General features: G+C 43.0%; 2 protein-coding genes across 2 annotated transcripts in view; one reads left to right on the forward strand and one right to left on the reverse strand.

Moving 5' to 3' along the window:
- The window catches only part of LOC134099230 (spectrin beta chain, non-erythrocytic 4-like), a 103981-nt gene extending 92017 nt beyond the window's left edge, over positions 1-11964 (reverse strand). The window contains exons 1-4 of the mRNA XM_062552020.1: positions 11763-11964; positions 3682-3852; positions 2262-2413; positions 1151-1324 (exon numbers count right to left, since the gene is read on the reverse strand). Coding sequence (XP_062408004.1) covers positions 1151-1324; positions 2262-2413; positions 3682-3829 — 474 coding nt within the window. The 5' untranslated portion in view covers positions 3830-3852; positions 11763-11964. The remainder of the gene's footprint in view (positions 1-1150; positions 1325-2261; positions 2414-3681; positions 3853-11762) is intronic.
- A 4000-nt stretch (positions 11965-15964) lies between these two features.
- blvrb (biliverdin reductase B) lies at positions 15965-20579 on the forward strand. The gene is made up of 5 exons (XM_062552128.1): positions 15965-16162; positions 17263-17424; positions 18380-18469; positions 19133-19264; positions 19927-20579. Exons 1-5 carry the CDS (start codon positions 16078-16080, stop codon positions 20079-20081), a joined length of 624 nt encoding a protein of 207 aa, XP_062408112.1. The 5' UTR covers positions 15965-16077; the 3' UTR covers positions 20082-20579.
- The last annotated feature ends 6185 nt before the right edge of the window (positions 20580-26764 follow it).

Consider the following 26764-nt stretch of genomic DNA (forward strand, 5'->3'; position numbering starts at 1 on the left):
ACACACACACACACACACACACACACACACACACACACACACACACGATATAAGCCACAGGGAGCAGGTGTTTGAGGACAGGAATCAAACTCTCCCAGTGGGGTGAAAAAACACACACATACTCTCTCACACACTCACACACACACACACACACACACACACACACATATGCGGACATGAACATCAAACATGGGGATGCAGGAGAGAAACACAGCCCTGAGGGCGATGGAAAGGTCAGTGTATCAGTCGGTGGGGGGTGGGAGAGAAGAGATGGGGGGGGGATGGGGATCTCCATGTCCACAAGAGTTCTGCTCGAAATGCTGCGGTAAAGCACACTTAGTGTTGCCACAGAATCAGTCACAGAGGGAATAACACATCCTGATTTACACGATTTACAAAAGCTCCGCCTTTACCACTGCTCACTGGAGCTATCTAGCCAAATCTGAGAGCTTACAGAGGGAAATCAGACCTTTTAAATCTCTCTGTGCTGCGCTGAACCTACATCTGAGATAAGATGGATGAGTTTTGCCAAAAGACCTTAAGGCTTTGAACCAAATCAACTCTTTGACGTTCTCATACAACAAGTGTAGTCTACCTCTTGTGTTTTGCCTCTATTGGAATTCCTCTGGATTTCCTCTGGAATAACTTTGGAATGATTCTGGAATAACTCTGGAATAACTCTAGCCTGGAGACCAGACTCACTTCTTCGCAGAGAGTCAGGCCTAGATCCATTGGCAAACGTTTATTTCCTGATTTGTGGACTCTTGTCTGAAGTTTGAATTCATTGGATTTCAATCACTAATGTATGGTTATGATGTATGATGATAACCAGGGGGGACACAACAATAACAATAGCCTTGAAACTTAAATGTAATCGCTCTTGGCAAAGCCCTCTGTTCGCTGATTGGACAGAGATGCATTTGCCGTAGTAAACGAAGCGAATGAAGAGAAATGTAAATGAGTGGAAGTACGTAGTCAGGCGGGGGCCAGGCTAGAATAACTCTGGAATAACTCCGGAATGATTCTGGAATTACTGTGAACACACTATATCTGTGCCAGGCCAGCGGCTGGGGAATACACGGATACCTGGAAGTGAAGGATGATGGGAGTTCAGCAGTGTAAGGTCAAGGGTCGGGGAGGACACGCTTACCTGGAAGCGGAGGATGATGGTCCAGATAAGGCCGAGGGTCAGGCGGGTGTTGCCGTCGACGATGTCGTGGGAGCCCACGTTCTCGAGGTGGACCCGCTGTTCTTTGAGGAACTGCAGAGCCTTGTCCACGTTCTCCAAGCAGTGGATACGCATGCGGCCGCGCGTGGGCCTTGGCTGGGGGAACACAGGAAACAGGAAACAGGAAACAGGGCGCCATCAGAATGACCTACAGGGGGCGCTGTCTCACAAGTGCGTACAGCATCCATACCTTATATGGGGGTCTAAGTGTGCCTCTCAACATCTCTCCTCGATCCTCGATGCTCGATCCTCGAGGGGCGTTCCCACTGATCTATAACTAAAACTGGATAGATTATCCCATTGTTGCCGCCCCATCATTCTTTATGTAGATCAGTGAGGATCGAGCCAGAGGAGGAAGGGAGGATGAGAGGCACCCTGAGTGCCCATGAGGACCCAGGATATGAGGTCATTTTCTGATCCAACCAAATCTCTCTCTCCCACTCACGTCCTATTGAGCCTCGCTATCCTATCTAATACAAATGGCCAAAAAGAATGTCGTGTAGACCCTTACCATGGGAGGCTCTCAGCATGTGGAGAGAGAGAGTCCCAACATGGTGCTGACCCCTATAGAGCCCTGAGGGTTTATTCTAGAAAACCAACCCAGCTTGGATTTGCCTCGTCCTCTACATGAGACGGGCACATTGATCTACGCTTCTTGAAGCTGTGAGCGTGTGGCGTAGCGTAGGTCAACCACCTATTGCTCTGCTTATCTACTATTACTAACTACCTCTGGTTTTGCTGGTGCTATATTCTTTTATTGAATCAGTTTTTCGGTCATAAAAGGCAAATGGCTATTTTATAACGCCATATATATAGTGTTATGGTGATCTCATACTATAACCAGTAACTTACAATACAGTTGAAGATGGCATGTACTTCAAAGTGATCAGAAATTAATTCTGCAGTTAATACAGAATGTGTAGTTAAAGTGTAGTGTAGTGCTGTAAAGTGAAATGTATTGCAGTAAAGTAAGTGTAGTGCTGTAAAGTGAAATGTATTGCAGTAAAGTGTGTGGTGTAGTGTAGTGACCAACCAGCATTTCTCCGGACAGAACTTCCAGAAGCCTGGTGAGCATGTAGCCGTCCCGCAGGTCGTTGTACAGGTCAGCGATTCGGCAGGACACCCGCGCAAGGTGGGAGTTCACCCATTTGGTGAAGGTCTTCTTCTGGACAGCATCTCTCTCTTCTGCTCACAAACACAAACACAGACAGTGCAGTGCAGTACAGTCAGCAAATTGCAGATACTAATTGCAGGGCCAAGTCTCCCTGGAGTACCTTGGGGTTAAGTGCCTTGCTGCTCAAGGGCACAGCGCTGGTAGCCAGGAATCGAAACCATGACTTTTGTGAATACAGCATTCTAGCCAAGATCCTCAGCCCCTACATTACCACATATCTATTCATCTGGAACTAATACACAGTATATTAATCAGCTTTTCCTCCAGCAGACTTCTTCTGACTAACCACTCAGCCTCTTTTGGCTGCAGAGGAGATGGATTTCTTCGCACACTAACTTCGCGAAGAGGTAACATCCTTTCAGAGTGAAAGACTGCACATCTGGTGAAGGTTAAAGTGCTGAGGCTGAAGTGTCATTGTGTATGACAGATAAACACTTCACATTTAAAGTGTAACTCCGGAGAATAATCAACCTAGGGTCTGTCTACTGTAGTTACTGTAACAACTTCAAACTTTTGATCGAGAGCAAAATTACATTAATTGGTGGCGTTTTGAGCAGGACTGTTTATTTGTATTATCACTAAATGGACTTAAAGTGATGCTAACAGGGATGCTATACCACTAACAATTCTCAAAATATAATCACACTTCTGTGGTAGTGTGGTGAGGGTTTCTACAGACAAACCGGAGTGCACATTGAACGTGTACAGAGAGGTATAACAAGACCCGTATCTGTAATAGGAAAATTCCCTGGCTTCCTGGTCCAGTATCGTCAAATCAGCAGGCGCATTTGATCAATCTGTGCCAATCTGGCTGAATCTTTCAATACAAACATGCCTTACGTTTAGCCAGGTCTGTGCAGAGCTAATTCAATCGAACGCACCCACTGATTTGATGATACCAGACCAGAAAGCCATGACACCCCCCCCCCCCCCCCCCCCCACAGACACAGGTCTTGTGACAAACTACCTGCACAGCAACTTCCTATGGCTGTTCACAAGCAATAGGATCTGCTCAGAGTGCAACAGAAGTGTCGTTCACCCTATTGTGAGTTTAGGGGCCATCAAAATGATTTTGGAAACGTTATTTTAAGGTAAAAAGCTCTTTAGGGGGCCTTAAAGAGAGAGCAGCTCTTAAGCTGTTTACAATTTCTTACACTACATTGTGAAATCTGATACAACAATGTATACATAGAAGACAATTAACAAGGGAGTTCTCCACAATGGAATCAGCTGTAGCTAAGGGGTCTCCCCCACAGTTATCAGTGGCAAACATGCGCACCTGCTAGAGCTTTGATGCGGGAGCACTCGAAGAGCTTGGCGCTGGTGGTCTCGGTCTCCCAGTGTCCTCCTGTGCTGACGGGTCGGTTGTTGTTGTTGAGCTGCCGCTGGGCCTCCGCATTGTCCAGATCTGTGGAGGCATTGGCCATGACGCCGGATACCCCGCTTCACCCTACGGGAGAGGGCAGAGAGGAGAGGGAGAGGAGGGGAGAGGAAGATAGGAGGGCAGAGAGGAGGGGAGAGGAAGAGAGGAGGGCAGAGAGGAGGAGAGAGGGAGAGAGGAGGGAAGAGGGCAGAGAGGAGAGGAGAGGGCAAAGAGGAGGAGAGAGGGCAGAGAGGAAGGGAGAGGAGAAGAGGAGGGCAGAGAGGAGAGGGAGAGAGGGGGGCAGAGAGGAGGAGAGAGGGAGAGGGAGCGGAAAGTGGGGGATAGAGAGAGAGAAAGGGATGAAAGAGGGGGACATGGACAGAAAGGCTATTAGTCTGCTGCACTTTTTGAGTTCACTGGTGTTGTTCAATCACTAAAAGTCTCAAGGACAAACCAACAGCTCTGCTCACACACGCACGTCACTCGGTTCATCACCTTGTGTCTTTTGTACTGTACTCATCGCCGGTGGCAACAAAAGAGCATCAATCTCCGAGGGTTTGGGCCCCTCACGCGCCCTTTACCCTTCACCTCAAATAACACACGGCTTAATTAAACACACCACAAAAGGCCTACACTGAGGCCAATCAATGAGAAGCATCGCCCCCTTTATTCATGAACCTGATGCCCCATGACGGTTTAGCCAGAATCAAGAAGAATTGTGACATTTTCATTCTAGAAGTAGGAACAATGCTCCACGTTCTAACTCAATCAAGGCACATAATGCTACTCCAGCAAATCTATTTACCGGGGCTCTTCAATTAAGCTAATCCTATATTCCACACCCCCTCCCTTTTTTGGTGGTCTCCTCCCCTTCTCCATTCCAAGCCTTGAAGCAGTTTTCTTTGTTTACCATCTGACGTCAGGTAAATATTTACTCAAATAATCAGAACACAACAAGAAAACAACCACAGCTGAGACAACTTCCTCTCTTTGCAATGGCTGTTTTGTACGGTTCTATTTGTCTGTTTCATCCAAATGTATTTCATTCATTGTCCAGGAGAGACAGATCCCCTCCGAATGGGCCCATCCCCCACGCCCGTACCCCTTGGCTGGATCTGAGGCTCCCCTCCCCTCCCCCAACATTGGGCAGATACACTCATCTAGCCTCCCTCCACACTTGGCTCTCTATACAATACCCCATACAATACATTCACATGTGCACGTATGCACAGGCACAGACACAGAGACACAGATACACACACACACACACACACACACACACACACACACACACACACACACACACACACACACACACACTGACCCATACACGCACACACACACACACACACACACACACACATAGAAGACTTCATGGAAAACACACATGCAGAGTCTTTGAGACATATATGAGCCCCATGTGGAAATAAGGATGTAAACCCAGTCCCAGTCATTGGATAAGATGTACTGTACCCTAACTCCCTTGGCTTTACCATTTTTGCACTTTATGGGGCTTGTAAAATCAACAAATGGCCATGGAGTGAGATTATGACCGGTCATGCCAGAAAACAGAACACATACTGAAATGTATGTAATGTTAGAGCTAAGGGAGGTCCGTGACATCCTAATGTAAGAGCATAATGTTACAAACTACTAACCCATACTTTCAGCATATACAATATGTATCCGGTAGCAGGTACTTACATAACAAGAAGCTTGCACTAATTAATTCATTAAGCATTAAGTACATGATACCTGGGGCAATGTAAAATAAAGAGAGCTAGAGTCTTGTAGTGGTAATGCTATACCAACACACAGGCAAAGGTTGAGCAGTGACAAGCTGCTGGCCGATGTGCGTTTGATGAGCATATGTCAGTTTACACCAACGATTCTAGAACAGAGCTCTGTTCTGGAATCTTTGGTTTATACTACAGCAATAGCATTGGCAGCAAATGCAACATACGCCACGGCAGCACATATCAGTGAGTGTCGATTCGAAGCAAATGTCAGAATAGCCTCTCAGACAGACAGAACTGTGAGAGAAATGCATCAGCTTTGTTCCAGCCCTTTGGGACTGCCTCAGCTTTCAGATAAAAAGAAGAAGGACAGTGTTCAAGAAAAAAACATTTTGAGAAAATTTTTGTCGCCACATCAAAAGGCGGCCGGTGGTATATTCCCAAAGTCCACATCTCCCAATTAGGTTGCTAATGAAGGAGTCTTAGTGCTGATAAGTGCACTGAGACCAATGTAGGCCTATGAGGCAGCCGTGCAGTGCACTGCTCCATATATTCCCTGCTCTGCTCTCTCTCACTGAGGTTACACTTTGTTGTGTTGTGACTCATTTGAGACATGAGACAAATGATATTGTATGATCTATTTATCTTTTTTTTTTTTTTTTATTTATGCCAAAATGTAAGGCAGAATGACAGAATGTCTCTATTGGAAGAATATGATGTATGTGTGTGTGTGTGTGTGTGTGTGTGTATCGATATATGATGTATGTGTGTGTGCATGTGTGTATCGATATATGATGTGTGTGTGTGTGTGTGTGTGTGTGTGTGTGTGTGTGTGTGTGTGTGTGTGTGTGTGTGTGTGTGTGTGTGTGTACGTGTTTGAGTCTGAAGAAGAGAGGGTGTGTAGTGAAGCATGAATATGATCTTCCACAGCTCAACGCGTTCTGGTGGGTTCCACCCCAACCTCCCCCACCTCCCTCACCCCCCACAGATGGCACCGGATCTGGGCCGAAGGCAGGCCGGGTGTGGGCCAGACGTGGTCACTGTGGGCCCCAGCTGTGGTGACGGGCTGAGGGGATTTCCACCATCAGTGCTGTGCCCTGAGGAGACGAAGGTGTCGGAGACCTCTCTCCAGCACAGCCCTCTGCAGTGAGACATACTGTAGGGATCTTATCATAGGGACACGTATGCATTGCATACACACACACACACACACACACAAAGCTCTCTCTCTCACATACACACACAGACACACACACACACACACGAAACTCACACAAACACACAGAAAACACACACACACACGCTTTCTCTGCACATAAACATACTGTGTACATACAGACACGCCGAGATATCTATCCTACACAAACTCATACAACTCACAGAACACAGGTTCTGTACTTCAATGTGAATGGATCTAGTCTCACTCTGGTCCCAACAGGGCCTCAATCAAACCCTAATATGGTCCTGTTCTGGCCCTGTTGTGGTCCATCTGATCCAGAGTAAAATGGTTCTGTGTCCAGGTGGGGAGGGGGGGGGGGGTTCTACTCACTGGCCTGATTCCAGTTGAGAGGTTGAGACTGAGCCCCACCGCACACTGCACAGCGCTGAATGAGAGAGGAAGACTCCGTTTGTCCTTGTCCTCATCTGCTGTCCTCACCAAGGCCCCTCCTCCTTTTCTCTATTCTTTTTTAAAACACACACACACCCGGCCGTCCAGCACCTGGTGTCAGCGCTTGTGTGAGACACACACACACACCACACCACACCACACCACGCTATGCCACGCCATGCCTGCGCTTGCCTTGAGGTCGCTCTGACATGTGATGTGGTCTGTTTAGGGGTAAACAAACACAGCTGTCCGCCGAGCTGCCCGCCGCTGGCCTTCACACACGAGGAGAGGGAGGGGACAGTACACACAGAATTATCACCGTTTCACCAGCGGCTACTGCACTCAGGGCCACATGTAGTGAATGTATACTGTATATTGAAACTATGTTTAGAAAAGCGCTCTATAAATAAAGATTATTATTATTATTATTATTATTATTATTATTAACTGGCGGGGTGACGTGACAGCTATGGTCAGAACCCAAAAAACAGATAGTGACCTCTGGCAGGGGGGTTTCACCTCTGGCAGTGGTGGTGGGCGGTGGTAGTGTAGTGGTTAAAGGGATACTATGCAGGTAGTGAGCAGTGGTAGTGTAGTGGTTAAAGGGAGACTATGCAGGTAGTGAGCGGTGGTAGTGTAGTGGTTAAAGGGAGACTATGCAGGTAGTGAGCGGTGGTAGTGTAGTGTTTAAAGGGAAACTATGCAGGAGGTGTAGTGGTTAAAGGGAAACTGTGCAGGTGGTGGGTGGTGGTAGCGTAGTGGTTAAGGACCTGGGCTAGTATGCATTAGGGAGCGTACCTATGTTCCCCGGGTCCTATGTTCTCCACTTTGTTTGGGACCAGGGAACAAAGGACCCTTTTTTTGGAAATGTTATGGTTTTCCCCAAAAGGGTCCTATGTTCCCCTCTTTTCCCAAAAAGGGTCCTATGTTCCCTGGTATGTATTGCGACCAGGGAACATAGGACCCTTTTGGGGAAAACCATAGGACCCAGGGAACATGGGATGCAGTAGCCTGTAAAGTTGTGGGTTCAATTCCCAGCTTCCGCCGTTGTGCCCTTGAGCATGGAACTTAACTCCAAGTTGCTCTAGAGACAGAGGACCTTGTCATATAAATAACACAGCGGTATGTAAGTCGCTTTGGATAGACGCGTCTTCTGGATGAATAAATGTAAATGTATTGATGCAATTTGTCTGCTTGTCTGTCTGTCAGCCCGGGCTGATTTTCATGAAGCTTGTTGGGAAGATATGTCATGGGCTAAAGTGGAAGCCTTTAAACCATTTAACATATCAGTAGACATTAGAACAGAGCTCTATCAAACACTGGCAACTGGATCCCATGAGCAGAGGAGTTAAACAGAGGAACCTTACAGCCTTGTATCATTCACTGACCGACTGGTTACTGTAAGCCTGTCATTTCCCCAGTACTAGAGCCCATCCTGTGTGTTGGCTATGGGTTTAATCCTCTACACTTCCTCGGGCTGTAAATCACTCTGTTTTGCATGCTAATAATGAACAGTCACTCCCATTGATAAATGAGGCTCTCTTCACACAAGGGTCAGTGTGCAAACTCAGCGTGAAAATCTGTTCCAGGTTTCAGATGCTGGTGTGAGCTTACCCAGCAGATATATACAGATTTGAAGCAGTATTTTGTTTTTAATATGTATAAAATAAGGGAGTGTTGCCATTGGAGTTGTTCTCATAACTTTTCATACATTTGAATGTGTGATTTGAGCCGTCTGACACACAACACACACACACAGAGGTGCAAACACCCACCCACACACACACACACACACACACACACACGCACACACACACCAATGACCATGAACCGTGATCATGTGGGAATAAAGAGCTGGTATCTCCCACCCATGCTGGTGCTATGATGCGCTTGCCCTTGCTCTCTATGCTCACTCACTCTTGGAGGGTTCACACACTGCACCCATGTGTGTGCAGAAGAGGACCTGAGGGAGGACATGCCATGACACATTAATCTGAGGACTTTCAGCTTGCTCCCCTGAAGGATGAGAAGTCATCTCTCTGCACTGGATAGACTCCTCTCTTTCTCCCGCAATTCTTCTGCCACCAATCTGTGTGTGTGTGTGTGTGTGTGTGTGTGTGTGTGTGTGTGTGTGTGTGTGTGTGTGTGTGTGTGTGTGTGTGTGTGTGTGTGTGTGTGTCTGTGTGTGTGTGTGTGTGTGTGTGTGTGTGTGTGTGTGTGTGTGTGTGTCTCTGTGTGTGTGTGTGTGTGTGTGTGTGTTACTCATTGAGTGAGTGAAAAACACCCATCACTCGATCTCTGATCCACTGTCTGACCAGGCCGTGTTGAAGTTGTAAGCAAGTCACGCTACCAAGCGCACCGGTGCGAGGGGCGAACAGAAGAATAACCGCTGACCACCTCCAGCATATGGCTGCTCTGAGCCAGGAGGAGGAACATTCATATTTCAAAGGAAGTCCTATATTGATTCCATTCATGTTGTGCACTCAGCAGTCCGCACACTAAGGTGCACAGTACACACACACACACACACACACACACACACACACACACACACACACACACACACACACAAGAGGAAACGACCAGCGCTGGGTATTACATTTGGCTGGGCTCTCGCCGTAAGCAGTGCAGGGATCAGCTGTGACTGGATGTGGGCATGTGTTTAAAGGGACATATTTTTAAAAACAAAGAGGCTATTTTTGAGTTTGAGTTGTCATTCGCTTTATGGTCTACTGTCTAAAGGCACACAAGTACAAACGTTGCTTTGTGCTGTGCTCGCTGAGGTGCTCACTTACATACTTTCATGTAAATCTGAAACTACAGTGTCTGTGTGAGTCATAATCTGAGGCTCCAATCATTACATGCTATATGTTTTGTAGGGTTTTTTTTTAATGCAATGATTACATTCAATGTAATGTTCAACGTGTATTTCAATTGTATGTTTTAATCCTGATATCCAATAAATCGAATCAGTAATAAAATGTGCAACTGGGCCACTAAAGCACTTTACCAAACTGTCATTCTCTACCATGACCTTAAAGTATGGCAGAGCCACTGTATGTGGGAGTGGGGCATGCTGGATGCTTGGATGGGTAGGCCGCCTGCTGCTTCTCTAGTTTACTTCACAGATCAAAGTCTGCATAAAGAAAGGCTGGTGGTTATGTTTCGCACAAACATATCAAACAAATGAACACGTTGACCAAATTTCAGCTTTTTGAGGAAAAGGAGACAAGTTTGTGTATGTTTTAGTCGGACATCCAGCTATGCAGTGCCATGTCAATTGCAGATGCCAAGCCGGATTAAACCGTATCATTTTATGGATCAGAAAATGATATCAGAACCATGGACAGCAGCGTACGTCTGACGTCACGGCACGCATCTGCTTTGATCCAGATCGCCTCTGTCATTCAAGAATGCACACCTTCATTCTGACATCTATGGAAACGCGCAGGCCTGTTACAACAAATAAAAGTGGTATTTCAAGTTGTAGGTGTCGTTTAGCTGCCGTTTCGGTTCACCTGCCTGTACCTTGTTACCTCAGAAGCTAAAGCCAGAAGCTGAACAATCAAGCATCAATAACTGGATTACATCGAAGATTGTGGGCAAATGATTTCAGTATGAATCTAAGACACCATCGCTTCGTAAATGAGTGATGTACTTTCGCAAAGGCTGTGGCTCAGGCAAAGGCTACTTCAGTCACTGAATTATAAAGATTGGCGTCAATGCGCTGTCATTTTCACCTTAAAATGACACATGACCCGTCCTATTTCTGCCGACTCGTCAACCTTAACGCATGTCAGATCATCGTGGATAACGTGCTCCCTTGCCTTGCTTTTACCACCTTACTATGGCCTATAGGTGTTTGCTATGTTAGACGTTCGGGTGAGGCTCAAATTTCTGACAAGACACCGGCTAAGAATACGCAGTGACTGTAAATGACTAAGCCTTCCATAGACATGACCGCGACTGAGTGAAAATGTTGCATTTACGCGTCTTACACTGCAGATACAATGAAATGATGCACTACGATGGCATGGCCAGGTGACCGTCATTCAATACTATAGCATAGTCGCAACGACAGCACAATCTGTCAGAATCCTTTGCTAGAGAGGGCTAACCCATATCTCCAACTACTAACAGTAGAGCTGATTTCAGACTGAGAACAATCCTTAGCTGATGTCTTGTCCATATGACAACTAAATAAACTTTTGAAAAGCATACCTGTATAAATGACTCAATACGGTGCTCTTAAGGCAACTTAAGCCCACGGCCGCCAGACCTGCGGTGTGCATTTATGAAAATGAAATGTTGCGGAGCCGAGTGGTGGGACTAGTGCAGCATGTCAGAACGCCAATGGTAAACATGTTCAGTGTCAGGTATTACTCCTGTATCACACCACCGTAATCATTCAGATGCAAGAGGTAAAAAACAAAGTACTATTAGCGACTATTAGGCATAACTGACATATCAACAAAGGCAAGTGCAATTGCGAAGGTATAGCAGCAGAAAGCACGGCCGACGGATGACTGCAGTAGCCTAGCCTATGCAGGCCTCTGCTGTTCCCACGGTGAAAAGCTTTGCAACAAAATGCATGGGCAGACTGATGCCGAATGATATTTTGAGATCATGGCATATGCAGGTTGTAGTCTTACCTTCGCCCCCAGTGCCAAAGGATGACGGTTTTCCCCCCAAGAGAGACGCCTTAAGACAATCGCCGGGTGACTGATCAATGACCCAAAGAAAGAATTACGAATGCAAGCTCGCGCCGCTTCTTATTTCATCGCTGGCATAGTTCGGTCACTGTACTCGCTCAGTCGTAGCAGGCTTCTCTTCAAACGGAATCTGTACAAATAATTGGCCTGAAGCGGATACGATGGCGGGTATCAAATAATATCAATGTCAATCCACTCTATTGAGCACTGAAATCATGTAAGGTATGCGTCCCGCTTTTGTCGGTGGGTTGATCAGATATCGCAGCCGGTGCGTTCGGATATCCCGTCCATCCGATACGCGCTCCCATTCCCTGCGTTCTCAATGATGCTGAAGAAAATTCGGCAGCAATATGATGGGGGGTGTCTACCTCTTTTCCATTGGGTAGAGTGTGAGAGAGAGAGCGAGAGAAATGGGGAGGGGGAGGGGGAGGGGTGGGGTGTAGAGGGAGGGGTAGATGAGCGCTGCAACTGTGCGGTCTCGTTTTCCTGCTTTTGTTTTTTCTGTCTCTCTTTGATTATGATATGGTAAAAGAAGTGCCTTTGTTGTGGTGTCATGGTTGGCAGTTTCAGTGTTATTATTACAATGGCATATACATTCTAGAAATTCCACACATTAGTTTATAGGCTGGAGCATGCTCCAGCAGTTTATAATCTACTTTCAAGTTATGAGGATTAAACTCACACTACATGCAAAGCAACCTCTGACCCCTTATATTTAGGACCCAAGCACTGCAGTACGCACAGCACTATTGTTTTTGGAAATATTATTATTGATCATTAACATTAATGTTATTATTATTATCATCATCATTATTTTCTATCACACTTATTCCGCTTATTCTCATTCTCAAAGAGTTTCACTTTTTTGAGATGCTTTCCATGGATGAAAAGTCTTGGAATTTGGCACACACATCTGGCGACACAGTCATTACTCAGGGAGAAAGGCTTTGACCCAGGTGCGGCCCAGGGACTCTCAAACGCCCCCTTATATGAGTGATCCCGTGGTTGGCATATAGGCCTACTGTAGTTTGAGCTACACCAAATCTGTGTATATCCCCAAGATAAACAACTTTCAGATGTACAATGTGTTAGCCACGCCCAACAGGAAATGAGATAGGAAATGTCACATGCTACTGATGATATTTCACATTTTTATGATATATGATATTTTGATGATAATTCATATTTGGCATAGCACCACCAACTGGCAACGGAAAGAATGACTGTTACACTGATGTCATGACAAAATTTAGACACATTTCTCATATACTGTATGATTCATCTGACCTATGTCAATTGTGGCATACATGATGTCTAGATGTTGCTGATGTTGCATTGCAAAGATATGTTGTAATACTGAATTCATTAAAATATGCACAAGGACTCCCCACCGCCCCCCCTTATGTCACCGAGTTTTGTGGTTGTCACATGGTTTCACCTACATGCACTGAATTTGGTAAGTATATGTTACTCATCATACTGTATATGTACCACAGCCAACAGGAATTCGTGGGGTGATTACGATTTTGTGCGTTTTTAAATACTTTTGATCCAATTTTGATGATTTTTTCCAATGCATTCAAAGTTGGTAAGCCTACATGTATACATGATGTTAAGATGTTAGTGATCCTAGAAGCTTATTTTTTTACTTGTTGTGGGGAAACAGCAACATGATTAATTATGCAACCTTTTTTTGCAACAAGTTCTTAAAAGTGAACAATGAATCTGATAACCACCTAGCTATCTGTGTGCAAGCGTTTTAATTATATTCTTCTATCACAGTCCAAATGACAGTGGGTGCAGCCTATGCCAAAGTGTCCTCTCACATTTTATAAATGGTCAGTGGGAGCCGTATAACTCTGCAATCTCCTCTAGCCTTGTCTTTGTTGTCTTCATGATTTCCTGTGTGTGTTGTGTGTGTTGTGTGTGTGTGTGTGTGTGTGTGTGTGTGTGTGGCGACAGGTGACGATATCAAATGAGTTGATATGGGATGTGTTGACAAAACTTGCCATGCATTCAGAGGGTTTCATAATGATCCTACTCTTCATATTTCATGTCAACCAAAGACACTTTACAATGCCTCGTTTTTGCTTTGCATTTTTGATAGTTGACACTATACCTCAAATGAGAGGATATGGGACAGGTTGACATGGCCCCTTGAGACCAACATGCTATTTAAATACTAACTGCCATTCAGTCTTCACTTCAGGCTTTCTGAATGTCTACATGTCATATGGATGCCAATGGACACACTATGTGTGTGTTAGCAAGACGTACCTCTTAGGCTTTAGAGTCAACCACTTTTATTTTGGAATCTCATAAAACCAATGCAGCAAATGTTGTGCACTCTGCCTTTACAACAAACAGAGTAGAGCTGTTGTTAAAGTTCTGTACAAAGTAGGGCTAGTTCAAGCTCTATTTGCTAATGGCAGAGATGGGAAGCAACAAAGTTTTAGTAAGCATTTTCAGGCATCTGTACTTTGAATATTCATTATTCTAACTTTTTACTTTACTCCCCTATTTTCACAGAACTATCTGTCTTTTCTACTCGTATACATTTTCAAAACTGGCTCGTTACTTTTTTTGTTCAATGTATTTGAATTGAGCTATCTTTTTATCTGAGGTCATTGTGTGCGGTATACTTTGGGGTTAACTGTAACCATTTTTGAGGCCGTTTAAAACGTGCATCAAATCACACAATTTGGTCGTTTTGGGTGTCGTAGCGTGTAATAAAGGTCGTCAACAATCAAATTGACTACTTTTAAAATTAATTTGAAGAGTTTAAGAGGAGAGTTTTTGGTTTTCTTCTAGCTTGGGTAAGCTGCAGGAGGATAGAATTTAGCAATTGCTGCCAACATAGGCTAGCCTACTGTCAAAAACATCCTTGTGTGCGGATGACGGTCTGATTCAAGCAGGAGGGTAGAATTTGGCGAATTTGGCGGCAGCTGCTGCCAAAATACTGTGGGGGAAAAACATCCTTGCGGTTTTGACACCACATAATAAACTCAACAAGGTAGCCCAGGTGCTGGCGAGCCGTACCTCTGCGGACCTGGTTTCTCCACACTATACTTTTGCCCCGGCCGCAATCGCTGCCAATCCTTCTTCTCCTCCTCTTCAGATGAAGAAATAAAAAAGAACGAGTCGATTTGACAATTACAACTTTTCTTACAATCCCTCCAACAGGCCACCGCCAACAAGACAGGCTCAGCAGCCTCATACAACTGTAGCCTACTGTGTTGCTACGGGACCCGACGTCAGCGGATAGGCTACTATGAGCGCGATTGGCAAGACAACTAGAAATTCTTCTTTTAAACTCTTAAAACGAATGAAAAAAGTAGTCAGTTTGATCGTCGACAACCTTTATTACAACCCACGACACCCAAAACGACCACATTGTGTGATTTGGTGCGTTTTCAACAGCCTCAGAAAATGGTTAGGCCTACAGTTAACCCCAAAGTACCTTGTGTGCTTTCCCAACATTCAAGGCTGATTTCAACTCAACTTGATGGGACAACAATAATACAATGCAAAAAGTAGGCTGTCTTTGTAACTGTAGATGCCACCTAATTATGGAAAACGTTCTTTGATTGCTTTTCCCCCTTACGAATTTACAGGAATATTCTGACATTTCCGTACTAGGCCTATTCTGCCAGCAAGCTTACCTCAAGTTCATCCTCGGCTTGGTAGTAGGCAACAAGATTGCTTGACTTTTTTGTTTTTGTTTTTGTTTTTTAATTATGAAATACCATAGGGACAGTGAAATAGTTTTTATGGAGTTACCAGTGTTCAACTGTTATGTCATTGTAAGATACAAAATAGTCCTTCAAAAAGGCCATACTTTTACTATACAATACATATCAAAGCCTGTACTTTGTTACTTTTACTTGAGCAAATAAGAATCAGTACTTATACTTTTACTAGAGTATATTTTTTTTCACGGAGGTGTTTACCATTGTTGGCTATTATGTGAAGAAGATTTATAGTAAACGCAGGCTGATGCATTTATGAAGAGGTGAAGTTGAGGAATGTGTGAATGCTTCTCCTTTAAATACGGATAGGAGGAGCCTGTATTAGGGACGAACCGTCGGCAAGGTCTCCTTCCTAGAAAATGATGCGATCACGCCCCCTTGTAGTTTTGCTTTAAAGCTACACGGTCTGAACTTAGATAACCACAATCGACCGAAAAGCAACGGCACTAAACAACCGACTCTATTCAGCTGATTTAATCGCTTAGTCGGAGACAAATCTTTAAAGTATGTCAGGTTCCATAAAAAATGTTGCAATATTTGGAGCTACGGGAATGACTGGACTGGTGACCTTACCGCAAGCAGTTGCGGCAGGTAGGACTCAAATGCAGCTGTCATTGCCTCTGTTCTGAGCGGCATGTGTTAATGTGGTTGTATTGTTGTATGGTGACTGAATGTACAGTATTACATATTTGTCACTCTTGATGGGAATCTAACGCAGGCCTTTACAAATGTATCTCTATAAATGTTGTGATGTTTTGGGTCAGGATATTGTACAACAACGTAGCCATGTGACTTGTGACAACAGAACTTGAATATCGCCAAGCGACGATGATGATGATGATGATGATCATGTGGGCTACCGCAGTGTCCTAGACACTTAAATCAGCCTATTGATATTGGGTTGATTTGCGCTGATATTATGCCCCTAGGCCTACTTCTACAAAGGTGATATCAATGATATCGCTTTGGCCTGAGACCAGATGCGCTCGATTTGTTGCAATTAGGATATTTCGCCTCTGTCATGGTCATAAGGCATCTGCGAAACTATCTAGTCATGGTTATGTAGGAAGTCATTTTTTGCTGAGTCACGGTTATTGATAGCGCGCTGCATTGTGAGAGATAAACTGCTGATGGCCCTTTATCATCCTCTCCAGAGAGGGTGGCACTTGTAGTCTAGGCTGCTCGGTTCAACCCCAGCGCCTTCGCGCCAACGGCAGCAATTTGAAAAGTTCATGAGTTTTGCCATTTGAACACATTAGTCATCCATGAATAACTAAATATGCAGACATTAGAAGTTAAATCACAAATGTATAGTATCATGAATGAAGTCATTGGACTTCATTACAAGACTAAGATTAATCACATTTTACATTTTATCAGCATTTTTAAAAGAAAGAAAGAAAGAAAGAAAGAAAGAAAAAATAATCTCTGAGTTAGATTCAGCATTTAAACTGATATCGTGCCACTGACTAAATGTTCAGTTGCACCTACATGCATCGGAAGTTTTGGAAATCATTAGAAAAGTCCACAATGTAGGCCTATCAAGAGAAAGCTAGATCTAAGGGAAATTAATTTAGTAGTATTTCGATAAAGTAAATATAGCCTAACCTGGCTCTGAGGACACACAAGGTCCTCTGATACCCAGAGATCCCAGTCTGACCCCAAACACATGTGTGCTTCCTCCTCTGAAGGCTACAATGTTACCGTTCTGGTGCGTGACCCGTCTAGACTTCCTGCCGACCACAAGGCGTCCAGGGTGGTGGTGGGGGACGTCCTGAACAAAGATGACGTGAAGACCACTATGGAGGGTCAGGACGCGGCCATCATCATACTGGGAACCAGAAGTGACCTCAGTAAGTGTGTGGGCCCTAATGGGAACTAGAAATTATCTCAGTAAGTCTCTGGGTCCTAATGGGAACCAGTCAGAGATGGCCTCATTAAGTCTATGGACCTTAATTAGAATGGGAACCAGAAATGATCTCTGTCAGTCTATGGGCCTTTCTCCCTTCCCCTAGCGCCTGTGAGCAGAAAAAAAACACGCTTGCAAAGTTGCAAGTTTGTGCCACCGGGCCGGTGGCATGACAAATAGAACGTTTCGCAGCCTCGCAATCATGCTCATGAAAAGGCAGGCTGACCGATTGAGTAATGTTGTTAAATATGCACTCTAAAGCTGTAGGGGAAGCTCTGCAGAGAAACCTGCAAGCGTAAAACAAGAAAACAGCAAAGAAATCGCCAAATCTGCATAGTTCCACTTTAATTAGAAATGATCTCAGTAAATGTATGGGCCCTATTTAGAATTGGAACCAGTAATGATCTCAGTCAGTATACGGGCCTTAATGAGAATTGGAACCAGAAATGACCTCAGTCAGTATACGGGCCTTAATGAGAATTGGAACCAGAAATGACCTCAGTCAGTATATGGGCCTTAATGAGAATTGGAACCAGAAATGACCTCAGTCAGTATACAGTATGGGCCTTAATGAGAATTGGAACCAGAAATGATCTCAGTCAGTATATGGGCCTTAATTAGAATTGGAACCAGAAATTACCTGTGCTGCCAGTTTCCACAGATAGCACATAGTGTACACTGATTCAGCATCTTTTTCAATAATGCACCTACGAACATGCCCTCACTTCACAGAGTGACTGAAGGAGATGTTTATTGCACTTGTTTATGTAGCCATCATGTGCAGTCACAACATTTGAACATATAACACCACATGTCCACAAGATGGCAGCAAACTACATGCTTTGCCTGTGAGAATGAACATGTGCAAGGCATAATGCATGCCTTTTCTATCTATAAAGGTCCGACTACAATGATGTCAGAAGGGACAAGAAACATCATCAACGTCATGAAAGCCAGAGGTATCCGTAAAGTCATTGGATGCATGTCAGGTATAGTAGTTTCTTTAAAATAAGGTGTTTGCTGTATTTTGGAAGATATATTATTAGAAATAATAATAAAACAAATATGCAGTTTGTATTTGTATCACATTTCAATCATACATACATTCTATTCATATTTTTTTTAATATATATTACATGCAATGTGGACATTTAATACATTTCAACTCTAAGAATCAAATGCTATACCGTAGTGCTCTGCTCTTACAACCCTGTTTTACCAGTTCAGCCCCAGAGTAATGCAGAATGTTTGTAAATTTGTTATGTGTGTGTGTAAGAAGGGCCTTTATATTGAATGTTTAGTGGAATGTAAGTTTACTCATCCTCAAAGAAAAAGATCTGCACACCAGAGAGCTCCCAATAAAGTTCCCTTTTTTATTATTATTCAGTTACGTTTCAAGCCCTTACGGCCCTTCCTCAGACTAGACTACAGTAATTTCCCGCTTATGCAGGTTAAAAGAAACAAAACCATATCAACACCATATTAACTGCCCCCCTGTATTAGCCTCATAGCTGAAGAAATGTAGCTAAATCAATGTATAAGCCGCGGCTAACAGTCGGGAAATTACGGTAGTTTCCTCAATTTACCACACGGCTTGCCTCATCTCATCTCATGAGTGTGTAATCTCATCTCTTCTCCACCACGTCCTCCAGCCTTCCTCCTGTGGGACCGGTCCAAAGTGCCCCCCCGCCTGGTCCCGGTCACTGAGGACCATGACAGGATGTACACCGTTCTGAAGGAGTCCGGCCTGGACTACGTGGCGGTCATGCCACCTCACATCGCTGGTAAGGGGGGTCATTAATGGCAGTGTCAGGACTGGTATTCATACTTTGCACGTGACGTCACAACTGATGGGCAAGAGCATCATTCTCCAGCAACGGAACCCAGTAAACTAATCAAGGCTTTTGCACGTCATCGCCAGTTTTACTATAAGAAAGTTGCTGTTTTGAGGTGAAAGCAACATGCCAGATAGTTGTTGTGCGATTGGATTCACTAACCGCCGAGGAGATAAGCCGGGGTTATGTTTTTCAAGCTGTCATTCACCGGCAGGCAATGTGTACAGTACATATTCATATGAAGACTTCAGCACACGATGGAACAGATGTCACTTTGGGTATAGCTACAAACATGCAAATGTTAGCCATTTTTGTCAGCGTTTGTTGCCCGCCAGGTGTCCATGGTATTCACGTGACTGCAAAGTATGAATTATCGATAGAAAGATTAATCATCTGCTGTTGCCTCAGTAATTTAAAATGATCTACTGTTGTAATCTTCCATCTGTCTTTAGTGAATTTTCTGGCCTTATGGTCATCAAATTGATTCCCTAGTTGGAATAATGCAGCATTACTGTAATAAAGAATGTACAGGTAAGGAGGGTATAGGCGTATACCCAGGAGGTGTGCAGTTTCCAGCTTACCTGCAATGTCCTTCTGCATCTCCCCGCTAGACAACCACCCCCTGACAGAGAAGTACACCGTGACTGAGAACATGCTGAAGGGAAGGGTCATCTCCAAACACGACCTCGGACACTACTTCGTCAAGTGCCTCTCCATCTCCGACTGGGACGGGAAGACCGTTGGGCTCTGCGGAGAGTACAGTTAAAACTTGTGTGTCAAAAAAAGAATATTTTTTATATAGTTTAATTTGCGTGTTTGTGTGTGCACAATGTTACTGACCCGTACTTACTCAGTGAGCTGCCAGTGTTGATATGTGGACTATTTTGACAAGATGAAATAACTAACAGTGTTAACAAGTTATTTACAGAAACACAATGGTCTGTTGGTATCAAACATATAAACATATTAAATAGTCTATCTGTATTGTAGGCTACGTAGTATCAGATAATGTGATTGACACAAGTTACCTTGTCGGCTTGTCCTAACTCAGTCAGTCACATTATAGGCCGTACAAGGAAATAAATGTTTTCAAAGGTGTTTTGATACAACATGCCTTTTGGTCAATTTTTTATTTGTCATGGTTTGCTTTTTATTTGATGTGTATCATTATCAAGACCACTGCTAAACCAATTAGTATTCAAGGAGCTTGTCATTTTTTGTAATGTTTTATTAAATCATATTTCAAATAAAAAATATAACTATGTCTCAATGTGTTGTCATATTCAAGATTGCTGAGCAGAAGATGACTCAATGATTACCAGAATATAGGATACAATAAGGTAGAATGCTATTTTGACAGCGTCAAACAACTTCGATTAAATATTAAATTCAACAAACAACTTGTCTTGGCAAACCATTTGCTTATAAGCAGAAGAGACGGTAAAGACCAACAAATTGATTTAGATAAACTAAAAGTTGACAGACGTGGGAGGGAACTTTTTACCTTGGCAGCTTGGACCAATGATAGCACAATTCCGATGAAAACGCCTCCATGTAGTCTACTGTAGACACTGTTGTGTTTTCTTGCGTACCGGCCTTCCACCTCCCTCCTCTCCTCGGTCTTGCCTCCTGATTGCAATTAGATGAATGATATATCCTTGATGATGCTGAGCTTTGAACGGTTTCCAGGGCACGAGCTGTAGAGTACCGAGGAGAGAAGCCAATAGAGCTTTATGAGCCCCATAACTCAGCCCTTACTGTATGCAGCGGTCTTAGTTTGTGCAATGCAGTGTTCTTTGTGGAGTTCCACATCCTCAGCTTTCTATTTTAGCGTTTCTGTTTTTCAGTAAAGATTCAAATTTGACTTGGTATTGAGATGTGTCGCTGGGGTAGATATTGATGTCCCTGGATTAGTTCTGCTCCGCTCTGCTTGAAAACTGTTATCCCATGAACTACCTAGTCTTGGTTTTGCTTTCATCTTTAGATTATCCAGCCATATACAGCTTCCTATTTCAGCTTTTCTGTTTTTCTTTAACACATAATTTTACTTACTGTAGGTGTGTGTTGATGGGGGTTGGAGCTAGAGACTGAAGTCCTTGAATGACTTTTCCTCACCCCTTATTGAAAACTGTACAGCTATGGGCTTGAACAAAGCCATTCTTGGATTCACTTTTATTTTTAGATTGTGGGTTCAAACTACTAGCTATTTTTCTTGTACATGTTTGAGAACAAAGACATATTTCATTTGATATTTGACAACCAAACCATAGTTTTATTTTTGTATTGAAACCATGTTGAACTCAAACGTAAAGCACTTCTTTTCCATATACTGTATGTGTTCTCTAAGGATAGAACATTGATCTCAACACTGCAGTCTTAACATTGAATAATTAAAAGCCATCTTTTTAAAATAAAAAAAAATTAAAAAAAAAGGATTCCAGAGAAATGTTAGAAATGTATCTCATTCTATCTGTATAGAAATGTCTGATTTATTGTGGTCAGTAGTGGCCTGTATAATGAAATTAAGGAGCTCTAAACATGTCTGTGAACAATGGACAAATAACCTGGGAAGTTAATGATAATTATTATTACGAGAAAAAAAACACAATGATCTGACTCTAAGATTAATAACTTGTATCTCTAATAAATGACCAACTAGTTTGTCAACTATGGCAGAGCATGACATGGCACACAGGGCATAGCAATTGGTGTTTGAATGAACAATTTATTAGCCATTAATCGTTCTCTCTCTTTCCGCAGGGTGGCAAGAACAGAGACCAAATGTCAGCTGAAACCAGAGGCTCTCTTGTTATGTTCACTGTGCACACTGGGGGCGCTGTTGATTGCAAAGCTTTTGTCAACATGAGACATGTAGGTATCCAAACTCTTGGCTTTACAATATCACAGAAGAATTCCCTTTACACATTCAGATAAAGAAAAATGATTGATTAGAATTTCATGAAATGGACAGGTCTTCCTCTTTCTTAGTTCCTTTTAGCCTCTATTCACCAGACCACAGTTAAGTACTGTAAATCATCAAAGCCATGTCAGGAAATGAACAACCTACTGTACGAACTCTATTTGAAAAAAAAAAAAAAAAACTCATTCAATAAAAATAATCCATTGCAACCCAATCAATAGTTTGTGATAAAAACAGACTGTTAAAGTCTGATGGCAAATTACATTTTAGTATTGTATGAAGCCCAGGATGTACTGCTTAGTGCTGTAATTGCTACTAGAAGATGAACGCACCCAATTTTACAAAAAATCAGATTTCATAGACGTCGTCCTCTTCATAGTTGTTTTCTGTGGCAGTTGGACCATCTTCTACACTCACATAGTCTTTCTCCAGATCTACATCAGTGTCACACTCTTCATAGTTGGTTTCTGTGGCAGTTGGACCATGCGGTTCTTCTGCATTCGCATATACTTCCTCCAGATCTCCATCAGTGTCTCCCTCGTTATAGTTGGTATCTGCGGCAGTTGGACCATGAAGTTCTGTATTCACATAGACTTCTTCCAGATCTCCATCAGTGTCTTTACCATGATCCCTCTCGTCGGCAGTCTTGTTTGCATAGATGTCCTCATCTTCATCGGGTGACCCACCATCTGGTCCATGATGAAGTCCATGTGTGTTTGCTGAACCTGTTGGAATGGAGTGTGAGAGACCACAATACATTCTTACACAAGTGGAAAAGCTGGTTTGGGGTATTTCAATCAATAATTGAATGGTTGACGGTATTATAATGGTTTAGTATTTCAAAGCATTACATATCAATTCATTAGAAAAAGATTAAGTTCTACTAATAGGTGTATTTAATTAATGAGATGATTTCTGACTCACTGTGTGCAACAGCATTCATCTGGATTGTGTGTGTATGTGTGTCACTCAAACGCTTTTTCTTCACCAGGTAGAGGATGACAGGGATCAGTAAAAGTAGGAACACTCCTGAAATCACTCCAGATGCAATGATGGGAGCCAGGGATGCTGTAAAAGGAACAGTAAGTTACAAGAGCTGATTCTGAGGCCTCCAGAATTAGCCCTCCATCTGGAGCACTGAGAGAGATGTTGGGCTGCACAAGCACCACTAGGGAAGGGGGGATTTAATGAGATGCAAATCAAGCCAGAATGGCTAAATAGACTTGGCTCATGTAGTACAACTGGAAATGTAGTAGTAGTCGTCATAGAAACTTAAGACATTTGACAATGATTTGGACAATGATTTTACTTGATTTACTTGATTGGTTCATTTACCCAGTTGTTTCCTTCACTGTGTCATTGTGTGCCTGGTTGGCTGACAACTCTTCACTCACCTGACTCATTGATGCTAATGGATACAGTGATGTTAATGGACTGGCTATGAGTAGAGGAGGAGGAGTAGGCACTTGTGGAACTGCCCTGATGAGAGGAGTCCACATTAGACAGAGAGGACATTGAGAGAAAGAACTACTGAAGAGAAAAACAAACCAACACATTAGTAAAATCAGTAAAGTAAAATCAGATGTGATATTTGTTGAATGTATGCCTACACATAGCGATATATTCACATAGACACAACTGCCTTGGTAAGTATAAAGCCGGATTCCAATTTGTAGAATCTGTCAAATTTCACATAACCCTTTTTCAACTACATTCTTATTGTGCTATGCCCAAACAGCATGATAAATGAGTGGTGTCTTACGCAGAAGTCTTAGTTTGTGCAGTGCAGTCTGGTGTGAGGTGTTGCACGTAGCCTACCAAACTTGCTATTTCAGCTTTTCTGTTTTTCATCAGCATTTATTATAATCATAATTATAAGAATAGACACTGAACTCAACAGTGCGATAAAATGGAACCACAATGACAAAAACAATTTGAAATGACTTTTGTTGAAAAGTTGATCTCCAGACAAATGTTATGAATGTACTGTAGGTCTATCACATCTATTGTTGAGATAATATTCCTTGTGGCCTACATGAGCCCAGATGAACCTGTAAGTAAATCTGAATTAGTTCTGCAGGTCAGCTGGGAAAGGATATTGATGGCCATTTCTGAATCACCAAAACCCCCCAGATCTGATCACAGTCGCATGCCTTCAACACAAACAATGTCTACGCTGATGGTGACAGTGCTAAATTGATAAGGTCATGTATTTTCTATGGAACTGAGTGAACAACTGCACTTAAAATCTCTGCTTACAAGAAAGATGTATTTACTCCATGTGTAATAGTTCTTAATAGTTTAATGCACCTATTTAATTTTAATTTCACTGTTGGTTACACCCTTCGGAAGTCGTAAAAAGGTTTAGAAGTTTGGAAATGAGCATCATTCCATTTCAGATGGACTGGCAGAGCTACTTCAAAGGTTCTCCTGGGTTCACCAAGGCTACTGCAAATGTTTATGGTGGAAAACTACTAAGGTATCCCATCATTTGCCACTGTTGTTTTCAAGCACTCATTAGTATGTTCATACTGGAGGAATTATTTCATTTATTTCACTTTACACACTCAGATTAAGAGAAATTAGTTTAATGTTACCTGAGAGAAGAGCGAGTGCAGCCATAGACATCTCCGTCTCTGATGAGAATTGTATGAAATAGACAGGTCTTCCTCTTTCTTTCTTGCTGTAGTCTCTTTAGACCAGACTGCATTCGCCCGTGGTCAGTTGTTAAACGTATGTCAGCAAATGTCAACCTAGAGTCAACTGTCATACATAGTCTCTTTTAACCAGACTGCATTTGCCGTCATTTGTCAGCAAACCTGTAAATACCATTAGAAAACGGTCATACACTAAACCAGAGGTTCTCAAACAATGAGTACCACCTCAGAACATAATTGGCTAAGAACCACCATTATGGCCACCATTAAAATACAGTAACGTAGGCCCATAACTACATATTTTACAGTGTACGTACTGTTTTGTGTATTTTTTACTAGCTTAATTTGAACATCTGTGATTGTCAAGTCATCCCATGACCACTCATTTCATGTATAGTGTCACTTAGTTAAACATGAAACATGAAACATGAAGTGTTAAAACCACAGGTATCTCTGACTTGACTTGGTCATAACTGCACGGAATTGGCAGTGTAAGATAATTAAGACACCCTCTAAATGCATGTCAAGTTTTGTGGAATTCCGTTCATGGGAGGCCATACAATAAAATAATTTATGTTATTATACACCAACTGGCCTGTAGGTGGCCGGACACAGTTTTCTGTGAATATATCAAGAACCGTAGGGCCGAGGAGGAGCACCTTTTTTCTATGTTGGTCTTAAAGGGATATTCCGCCATTTTTGGAAATACGCTCATTTTCCACCTCCCCTCGAGCAAAACAATCGATATTTACCTTGTTCCCGTTCATCCAGCCATTCTGTGAGTCTGGCGATGCAACTTTTAGCTTCTGCCTAGCATAGATCATTGAATCGGATTAGACCATTAGCTTCTCGCCTGCTAGCTTCATGTTTAAAAGTGACTAAGATTTCTGGTAATTTTCCCATTTAAAACGTGTCTCCTCTCAAGTTAGAAAGTGCAATAAGACCAACTGAAAATGAAACCTGGCGTTTTTCTAGGCTGATTTGACATGGAACTACACTCTCATCTGGCGTAATAATCAAGGCAACTTGCAGCTACTGGCACTACTACTGCTTGTTGTCTATGGGGACTATTTTCAGATGCTGCGTACGATATCACTGCGCCTATGGTACGTTTGCAAGTTGCCTTGATTATTACGCCAGATGAGAGTGTAGTTCCATGTCAAATCAGCCTAGAAAAACGCCAGGTTTCATTTTCAGTTGGTCTTATTGCACTTTCTAACTTGAGAGGAGACACGTTTTAAATGGGAAAATTACCAGAAATCTTAGTCACTTTTAAACATGAAGCTAGCAGGCGAGAAGCTAATGGTCTAATCCGATTCAATGATCTATGCTAGGCAGAAGCTAAAAGTTGCATCGCCAGACTCACAGAATGGCTGGATGAACGGGAACAAGGTAAATATCGATTGTTTTGCTCGAGGGGAGGTGGAAAATGAGCATATTTCCAAAAATGGCGGAATATCCCTTTAAGGGCCCATGTCAACTCATCCCATGACCACTCATTTCATTTATTGTGTCACCTACAGTAGTTAAACATGAAAAAGCAAAAATGAAGTGTTATAATACATGTACACACACTCTCTCTCTCTCTCTCTCTCTCTCTCTCTCTCTCTCTCTCTCTCTCACACACACACACACACACACACACACACACACACAAATAATTCTACATGATGTAGAGAGGTTTTGAGCAACATATACTGCCTACAATTGTTAAAATTGAACAATTACAAAGAAGTGTTCCATTCGCAATGCATAAAGTCCATTTTTTTTATAAGACTTCTCTATTGTTTTTTATGTACGTGCCACTATCACGTCTGGTGCATATACCTCCATTATGTACAGTAGAGGCTAATTATTGCAGCAGACGCAACA

Source organism: Sardina pilchardus, chromosome 13 (genome assembly GCF_963854185.1).
Source record: "Sardina pilchardus chromosome 13, fSarPil1.1, whole genome shotgun sequence".
Classification (NCBI taxonomy): domain Eukaryota; kingdom Metazoa; phylum Chordata; class Actinopteri; order Clupeiformes; family Clupeidae; genus Sardina; species Sardina pilchardus.